This window comes from Copidosoma floridanum, unplaced genomic scaffold (assembly GCF_036245765.1).
Source record: "Copidosoma floridanum isolate Cflo_tuat_1 unplaced genomic scaffold, Cflo_Japanese_pri ptg000020l, whole genome shotgun sequence".
NCBI lineage: Eukaryota > Metazoa > Arthropoda > Insecta > Hymenoptera > Encyrtidae > Copidosoma > Copidosoma floridanum.
Genome location: NW_028321897.1, coordinates 10598995 through 10609263, shown reverse-complemented (window position 1 = coordinate 10609263; position 10269 = coordinate 10598995). Strand labels below are relative to the sequence as shown.

General features: G+C 42.3%; 1 protein-coding gene across 1 annotated transcript; it reads left to right on the top strand.

Annotated features, from left to right (window-relative positions):
* Window positions 1–8537: 8537 nt before the first annotated feature.
* Window positions 8538–9725, top strand: LOC149374384 (uncharacterized). The gene has a single exon (XM_089593674.1). It carries the CDS (start codon window positions 8538–8540, stop codon window positions 9723–9725), a length of 1188 nt encoding a protein of 395 aa, XP_089449800.1.
* The last annotated feature ends 544 nt before the right edge of the window (window positions 9726–10269 follow it).

The window sequence follows — 10269 nt, the reverse complement described above, 5'->3', positions numbered from 1 at the left end:
ATTTATTTTTAAAAATAGTAAGGATCAGACACATTTTAAAGAACTTTACACAGTTTTCGAAAATAAACGGTCTTGTAGCAAAACACTTTTTGAAGTATACTTTGAAACAAAATACTTGTAATTCTCATTTCTAACTAAATTTAATAACAGTTTATACTGCTATAGGTTTTTTCTTATGTTTGCCTCTCACCCGCAATTTCATTTTTACACTAGATACGTTACGGGCCTAAAGGCTTTTGACAAATATCGCGCAGCTTGAATAATTTTTCTTTATAATTTTCTTTTACCCACCTTTTTTTCCACTCATTTATGTCAATTGTGCGCTTACATCCCATTTTCGGAATATCTCGTGCAACTACATGCAACAAGCTATGCCGGGAAAAAGAAAAGAGTCATATTTACGCCAACGAAAGATAGCTTGCAACAGCATGCATGGCCCAGGGAGCCTCTATCTTTAATTAATATTAATACAGCACTGTTAAGCTTCCCTTCCTTATTAAATTTAAATGCTTGTCACAAAAACGCACGAAAAATTGTTGCTTGCAAATGCCGTTTCAATCATTAAATACTTAAACGTAACAAAAAATTTTTTCTTTCTACTTTCAAATACGGAGGAATGTAACACGACTTATGAAAATTACTAGTCTTACAGAAAGATACTTTTTTATCAAAAACTTAAAAACAATGTGTACTTAATTCTTCCGTCTTACTTAATTTCGTCTATTGTAGGTTTTCTGATTGCCTCTTACCCACAATTTCATCTTTACACTACATACGTTACGGGCCTAAAGTTTTCTGGCAAACATCGCGCAGCTTGAATAATTTTTCTTTATAATCTTCTTTTACCCACCTTTTTTTTTAATCATTTATTTAAATTGTGCGCTTAAATCCCATTTCCGGAATATCTCGTGCAACTGCATATAACAAGCAATGCCGAAAAAAGGAAAAGAGTCATATTTACATCGACAAAAGATAGCTTGCAACAGCATACATGGCCCAGGGAGCCGCTATCTTTCATTATTATTGAGGAGGCTTGGGCGATTTTGAATTAAATGCTGGCTAGGTCTGAAATTCAGAGATTATATAGATAAAGTTTGCTAGATTTTTTTAGGAAAACAAAATAGGTAGGTCAACACATTTATTTTCGAGAAAATCGCTTGTGAAAATTTGTCATTTTAACACGCAACCTTACGGAACCCAAAATCCAATAGACTACCGTACCGCAATAAAAAGCTGTGGGCCCACACATTAAATTGGTACATGTACTTGAAAGTGTAAAGAATCTATTATGTAAAAAACAGAATAGGATCAACACGTTAAATTTTGAGAAAATAGCGAGGAAAACATCGAACATGAGAATTGTTTTGTTCAGGTGCTGTAAGTGCGCACGCGCTGTACATTCATAAACATACAAGCATGAAAATTTAAGTCTAACACAAGTATAGATATATAATAGCAGATGAGAGCAAGAGAGTACAGTGTTGTCAGCTTTATCGTGGCAGGGCCGTCATCTTTACACAAGGTACCACGGGAAAACTAATAAATTTTTTAATATCGATTTTTCCAATGACTTTTCCGCGTATTATTGCTATTTTGTTCACACATGTGTATAATCAAAATGATTATAAACAAAATATTACAAAGAATCATTTGTATGACAAGTACCCCACAGGGGTCCCTCAATAGATACAACACCAAACGCCCAAGCCTCCTTAATACAACACTATTAAGCTTCCCTTCCTTATTAAATTTAAATGCTTTCAACAAAAACGCACGAAAAATTGTTCCTCGTAAATGCCGTTTCGACGTGCTATGTTTCGTAGTTTCATATATTGGGTAATTTATTAGCTATGGCAAGGTGTGCGCTTGACTTTTGATTACTAATTATCATGATGTGTAGATAATTAAATTCTGCGGAGATAATAAGGGCTTAAAAATTTCAAGTAATATATGAATAAGTTATGATAAATACTCAGTCATAAATTCAGTAAGTAACATGTTTTATGTTGTATAATTTTATGCATTAAAAAAATACGTGTGAAATCTTCTTTTCTACTTAATATCACCATTATTACTGTAAAATCCTAAGAACATACTTTAAAGTGTGTCGTTGAGTAAGGGCACTTCCACAGACACTATTACTATCAGATGAAAGAAACTAATACACGACAGATATCAATTTTTATCGTTCCGCTTAACTCTTCGTAGTCAACAAATTTGCGTTACATATAATTTCTTTTCTAAAAGGGTCCACAATACATGGACCATTTTACATACAGAGTATAATTTAACAAAACAAAGATGAAAATGTTTGTAATTCAAGAGCCATTATATATGTATGAAAAAACTGCTTTGAGATTGCAAGAGTTTCTGTTGCGTTAAAAATTTTACTACAAACTATTTACGTTTAAGGCAAATGCATTTGCCAACATTTTACGTATCACTGTATGACTCTAAAAAACGGAATAGTACGTATAATTCGTTAGGTAAAAGATGTCAACATTCAGTTTCTTATATTGATAATTACTAATGGTACGTAATTATACTAAGTCTTGTCATATTTGATTTGATAAATTGATTCGAAAAGTCTATTTTTGTACAACTTTAGATTTCATTGTACGATGGAAACATACCTAGTTCGTATTTATAATGAAAAACTATACAGAAATCACATGGACTGAGTGACCTGTATTGGTCATGCATTATGAAGTAGGCCTTTTTGAGCGAGTCATAGTGATAGTTTTGTTTAATTTGGCAATGGAAATTTTTCTGGAGACTTCCACCAAAATATCTGGCGATTGAGCTTTTTTTTTAAAAAAGTTTTTGTCGACAAAACATACTTCAAACGCATTTAAAATCTGTGAGCCTAGTAACGCATGCTACAAAATAATAATATAAAATCGTACATACGTGGTTGAGGTACTAACACTAATACTAATACGTAGTTGAAATACTATCATCAAAAAAATGGCCATGATTACAATGTGACCTTTAATGTTAACAACGTTTTGGTCACAAATTATGTACAACAAAAATTTATACTCACGTTTTAGCTGACTAACAATTCATTCGAAAGGTAGACTTATTTTTCTTATATTTCCTATATTTATATTACATAAAATTTTTGTGGTCATTATACTACTACATCAGCATATACCTTTAAAGTCTTATTTGAGGTAACAAGCTATAATATGCATTTGTTTTAGAAATGTACTGTAGAAATACACAGTCCCGTTGTGTTATCCAATAAAAAAAATCTATTAAAAAGTTATTACTAATATTTGCTGTCATGGAATGTCTTACACTAAAGTACTAATTAAATTACGCTTGTACTTATTGACGATTACAGCTGAATGTACAACTCAAATGCAAAACGTTCGAGTTGATATTAAAAACGATGAATAATGTTCTTGTTAATTTGATGATTTCAAAAAGTTGTAACATCTTTATTTTATTTTGATGCAGCTCTTAATTATGTTTATATATACATCAATATATACATTTAAGACGTGAGCTTTTAAAATATTTATTTACTTATCTGAACTTTTAGTCAATTTGGTGATTTTTACTTCTGAATGTGCCTGATTTTGTCGACTTTAATACGTTAAGGGTCAATACGAGCTCAAGGTATATTGGTCACCCTGCACATAGAAATGTGCTCTATCAAAACTTGTACTATTTGTACTACATAGATATTACTCATTTTCTTGAAGATACTTATAAATTATATTTCAGATGTGCAAGCGATTAGGGGTAATGGCTTATATCTAACGTAAGCACAATCATTTTTCCATAAACGAATTATTTTACAAATGTAATTCTAGAAAACAAATTTATTTAAGAAATTTGGAGGCTATTGAGTATGTCTGTAACTGTATCTACCACTGTATCTTTTAACAGTACACAGGTAATATGTGCTCTATGGAAATGCCCTAACGTACGGATAATTTTTTAAATTTAAAACATATTCTTATTCAATTTTTAAGCACAAATTATGCATTCAAATATTAAAAATTGAAGTTGATAGTATCTCGAGCGACAATAAATATTTAATAGAAAAAAAAAAATTATCATTGTACTTAAATAATTAAGCATAGTTCATATATGTACAGTACTACACCACAGTCATAATAGAATTTATAGTCAATACTATCAAAGAACTTATTTACCATGGAATTTTGTAAGTCTGAAAATTCATTCTGTATTACTTAAAAAAAAGTTTACCACCACTTTATTTTTGTCAGGGTTTAATATTTGTTATGCATCAGTAAAAAATTTTAAGGTCCTAATCAACTAGTTCTATATTTAATCTTCATTGCATGCACAAAGATGCGCAGTAATTTTTATCTTTCATTTTAAACGATTGTCGGCTATACAATTTTTTTCTTTTTCAAATAAGTACTTTAATAATTTAAGATAAAAAATATTTTAAAATCGATTTTTGCCGCCTCTCGTGGTCTTTTTTTTCTGCACTGATGCTGAAATAAATAATACAAGTATATGAACTTATGTTACTAGAAGTATGTTTAAAACTACAGTTACACGTCTATTCTGTTTCGTAAGATCAACTTTTTAAATATTTCTTGAATTTATACAAAAATGGACATAGAATTCATAAATACAAGTAATTTTTCTATCGCTAATTTGTGACTATCAAGTTTTTCAATTTAATAATAGTTTTATTCTTACTGCAAAACATCGTATCTGATCTCGAAAGATCAACTGTCCCGTGACTGAAGCCTTTTTCGTCGTTTTGTGATTAGTTAAAACAGGTTGCGTATATTACTTTGCAGTAGTTTTCAAAGATCAATTGCATTGAAATATAGAAAAACTTCAAATGAAGTTAGTTTATAATGCAACTACAATCAATAGTAGTTATACTCGATTTGTTAATACTCTAAAAAATATTTGTAAAAAAAAACTTCATTTCATTTATACTAAGACAAAACAAAATAACAAGTTACTTTTTAACAGCCTATACATTAATAATAGATTACTAAAAAGATTTTTTTAAATATTTTTTAGCAATTACTATATCATTCATACGATGATGTCACTTAAGCTGACAATTGTGTTCAAAAAAATTTTCATGTAATAATTAGTAAATAAATGTTGCAAGAGTATGATTTAGAGTGTACGTGTATGCCTTCAAAAAGTCAACAAAAGTTAACATTGTGTACTTTTTTTGTAGCGTGAAATGCTTATTGAATCCTGTAACACTGAAAGTAAAAATAGCAACAATAAGCTGAATCGATTGAATCGCATTTGACATAACTAGTATTTTAATAACTTGATTAAACGAACATCAGATGCTATCTTGCAGCTTGTTTTATTAATAGGTTACTATTTTTAAGTGTTAGTTTCTTATTCGCTAATATACGGGACCAAAAATTTAAATTGACACGTTTAGATACAAACAATACGCACCTCGTTCTACCACTCAATTAAGCTCTGGCAGTTGCACATGTTCATCGTTTAAAGCAGCAAGTTCATTACCTATTTGATTTTCGTAATTCTCATTTAACTCAGGAAGTTGCCGGTCGTTATCATCATTAATATTGTGAGAAGTAGGTTCATCTGTTAGAATAATAGTTGCATTTTTTTTGTCATTCAATATCAAAACTATAAATTTTCAAAATTGTGAAGGTCATTCGAGGTGAGCCCGGTGACTAAGGTTTTAGTTCCAGTTATTGCTACGTGATGCTTTTTTTCATAATAGAATTGCACTCAATTTTTGCACTTTTCTTTTTGATACATAAAATCACTAAGGTCTTATCTTAAACTTTAGCCACTTCATTTACTTTTGTACGGGCTCTTCGGCACTAGTAGTCATGGCTCGCCTCTAATTGAATTATCATAGATTTTAAAATTAACAGGGTTACGCATATACAAAATTTACCTTGTTCTACAAGTTGGTTGAGCTGTGGCAGTTGCACGTTTGCATTGTTTAAGGCAACTAGTTAATTATCTATGTGATTGTTTCGTTCGACGATATACTGTCGGTCGGCCCCCCCTCCTGATCGTCTCGGCGCTTCATTACGCCGCTGCCGCTGGCATCGACGGCCTGTGCCGGGACCAGCTCAGTTCGTCTCCTGATACACAGGTTCACGCATCAGCTGGCCAGCTACAAGCCTCTACCAGCCAAGCCACACAAGCAGCAGCCAGCAAGCCGCTCGAGACAGCTAGTCCACCAACAATATCAGCAGAGCATAGTACGCAGAAAGTACGCTATTCATTGTCGCCGGGTTCGCTTCCCTTGTACTCAACAAATAAAGAGTTTCTCAAACATTGGTCCTTTGAGCCGGATTCAGCAACAAGGAGAGGAAAGCCAGCACGATGTAAGTACGCATTAAGTCCTGCGTCTTGTGTTAATGCGCGTGTCTTGCACGTCCACGAGCGTTAATTAATAAAGCCGGAGGTCATGGCCACCACGCTGCCCATGATACGGATTGCGTGGCAGCCGTGGTTCTCGTTTGTCAGCCACCGCGGCCACCATATCGCAGGCGTCGCCGACTGGCGCTCGCGAGTGCACGCGCACTTGGGACCGCCATATTGGCTGCTCGCTGTGCGAGCGTTAGCCACTGCCGCCGCCATATTGCAGGCGTCGCCAACTGAAGCTCGCGCGCTTTAGACTGCCACGGCCGCCATGATGCCCGTGTCGCGGATTTGAGGTTTGGCTGCTCGCCGTGCGAGCGTTAGCCCCCGCGGCCGCCATGTTGCCCGCATCGCATGACTGCTGCTCACAAGTGCACGCGCAGTCGAGACCACCATGGTTGCCATAAGGCCCGTGTCGTGGATTTTATGTAGCCAACTGAGCGTCTGAAGCCTTGCTGCCTCGGTCGCAGAGTAGTCATCCTTTCCGAGCGCCTGGCGCCGTGTCGCCTCGCTTACGAAACAGTTGGCTCAGCAGAGCGACTTATAACTGATTAAGAAGCGTCCACCTTGAGTTCCGTTGATGATTCAACGTCAAACTCGTTATATTCATGATTTTCAGGGAAACCGGACAGGCGTCAGCCCTGTTCACCACCCAACAACGGCTTGGCGACGTCATCGCTCGGTTTACGGCCGCTGTAAAGGCCACCGAGACAAGCCATTGGACCCCAGGCCTCGTCACGGCTTGGCTTAAGCTCTTTGACGCCTACTGGAATGACTTCCAGGTCAACCACGAGGGTTTGTTGACCGCAGAAACCACCGAACACGGCGACGCCGCGGACGACATATATGCTGCCGCAGAGGCCGACTTCGTCGATGCCCGGTCACACCTATATGACGCTCAACTCGCACTAGCCCCGACCGGGGCCCACGGGGAAATCCGACCAGCTGGAGAACCGGCACCACATCGTGGGCCCAAGTTGCCTACGATCACCATCCCGCCCTTCTCGGGACGACGAGAGGACTGGGAATCCTTCAGGGATCTGTTCCGAGCCCTCATACACGACGACAAGCAGATAACGGACGTTGAGAGACTCTATTATTTGAAGTCACTCACTCAAGGCGATGCCAAGGCCGTCTTGGACTCCGTGCAGATCGTTGGGTCCAACTACCCGACAGCCTGGAGCCTACTCGAGGCCCGCTATGAGCATCGGCGGCTCCTCGTGCAGGACCACGTTGCAGCGCTCCGCAACATCAAGCCTCTGCGGGACGAGTCAGCTGAAGGTCTCCAAGCGCTGTTGGACACGCTTTAACGTCATCGCGATCAGCTTAGTGCTCTCGGCCGCCCTGTCGCCTCCTGGGATGATTGGTTCATCGCGTTTGCAGCAACGGGCATGGACGCCACCACAAGACGTGCTTGGGAAGACGAGCTGGAGAAGCTGAAGATTTCCAGCGACGTGCCCGGTGATTCCTGGGCCACTTTTACCATGCTGGCTGCGTTTCTGCGGCGCAGATGCTGCACTCTCAGCTCCGTAGAGGCTTCTTATCTAGCGCGCTCAGCTGGCTCCGCCGGCTCACGAGGGCCCTCCTTGACGCACGCAGGGCGCAATTTCCGCTTCCTCACGACCCAGAAGGCCCCAGCGAACTGTCCGGCTGGTCATGAACCCCACTATCTCGGGCATTGCGGTCAGTTCCGGGATCTGAACCCAGCCGCCAAGATGCACATCGTATTCCAGGAGAAGTTATGCTTTAGCTGCCTGAAGCCAGGGCACTCCCTGCATGACTGCCCCTCCAAGTCGGTCTGCTAGCGCTACCGGGCAGCGCACCACATTCTGCTGCACGACAGCCGCAAGCGCTGGTACGAAGCTCCAGGATCTTCGGACCCACCCAAGCATGCAAAGCCAACCAGTTTTGATCTCCTCAAGACTCCTAATGAGTCCCGGCAATGACTCGTGGTGATTCCGACCGCGCTCGTCCAACTCAGCGGCGGCCGGGGGCCCATCGTCACCGTGAGAGCCCTCCTTGACCCGTGCTCTGAGATCTCGGCCATCTCTCTCAAGCTCGCTCGCCGCCTGAAGGCCCCTTTGGAGGATTCTAGAACCAGCGTATCGGGCATCGGTGGCGAACACGCCGTAAGGTCGACACTCCGCGCTAGCCTGCGCTTAATGCCAGGGTATGGCACCTTCAGTTTGCATCTGAAGGCGCTGTGCATACCCCACCTCGGTCTTTCAACTCCTGCGGCCCCGCTTGACCCCAGCATCCTGCGAGTCGGGGCCAGCCTGCAGGACCTCGCCGACCCCCACTTTGGCCTTCCTCGTGCGGTCGATATTCTCATCGGCGCTGAGGTCTACAGCCGTCTGCTGCGCACTGGGTACCATCAGCGTGGAGAGATCGTCGATCAGCATACAGCACTCGGCTGCACTCTAGTCGGGTGTGCTCCTGGGCGCCCCTTGGACAGCGCCGTTGCGTGTCCGACATTGCACGATGAGCTGGCTCCACCCTGGCATCGCGAGCTCGTCATGCTACTCCAGCGCTTTTGGGAACTTGAAGAGGTGCCCTCCATCTGCCGCCGCGCGCCCAATGACATCGACTGCGAGCGGATTTTCGCCAACTACCAGCGTGATGTGGACGGCCGTTATATCGTGCGTTTGCCTATGAAGCCCAATGCTGCACCACTCCTCGGCAATAGCCTGGCTAGCACCCTGGCCTCACTGCGATCTCTACACCGTCGCCTCCAGCGGGACTCAAAGATGGCGACCGAGTATAACCGCTTCATAAGCGAGTACCTCGCTCTCGGTCATATGAAGCAGCTCTCCAGCCGAGAGCTCTCCGAACCAAGCGGCACGGTCTGCTACGTCCCGCACCACGGCATCTGGCAACACGGGAACCTTGGGCCAAAGTTGCGCGTCGTGTTTAACGCCTCGCACCCAACCTCGAGCGGCTACAGCCTAAACGACATCCTGCACTCTGGGCCGAGACTCCAGGCCGCACTACCGGCAGTCCTGCTGCGATGGCGAAGACATCGCGTCGCCTTCTGCAGCGATGTCCAGATGATGTTTCGCCAAATCTGGGTCGACCCGCGAGACGCAGACCTTCAGCGCATCGTCTGGAGCCCCGATCCGAGTCAGTCGCCTGTACACTATCAACTGCGCACCGTCACTTATGGCGCGACTTGCTCGCCCTACTTGTCACTGCGTGTGATTCAACAACTCTGCCATGACGAAGGACACTTGTGGCCGGACGCCGTACCTGTCATCATGAACGATCGGTACGTGGATGACATCCTCTCGGGATCAAGTAATCTGTCTGCTGCGCTCAGGCGGATTTCCACTCCGGAAATGGGTCGCCAATGACGCCGAACTTCTGGCTGACCTCACCCAGGAAGCTTGCCTGCGCCCTACGTGGCGTAAGCTCAGTGACGCCGGCCTCGTCAGCGAGCTTGGCATCAGCTGGGACCCAGCCTCGGATACTTTCCGGCTCACACCCCCGGAAGCCTGAGAACAGGACACAAAGCGGAGCATTCTTGCTGGACTCGCGAGCCTCTTCGATCCTTGCAGTTGGCTCGCGCCGACCACACTCCAAGCCAAGCTCCTTGTGCAGGATCTCTGGCGCGCCTGGTTAGATTGGGATGAGGTCATGCCTGCATTAATGGCTCTTCGATGGTCAGTTTTCACCACTGAGCTGAAATCAATCCAAGGCTTTTCCATTTTACGTTGGATTGGATCTTCGGCTCCGTCGAAGATTCACATCCATGCCTTTTCAGACGCCAGCAGCCGCGCGATGGGCGTGGTGGTGTACTCCCAGCTGCAGGACTCCTCAGGGCAAGTCCGCTGCCACATTCTGCTGGCCAAGACGAAACTTGCGCCCATCCGAAGCTTCAAGCCGTCAGCCACACCC

Excerpts from the sequence above, each read along its gene's own strand:
- LOC149374384 (XM_089593674.1), top strand. The coding sequence starts at position 8,538 with ATGCCAGGGTATGGCACCTTCAGTTTGCATCTGAAGGCGCTGTGCATA.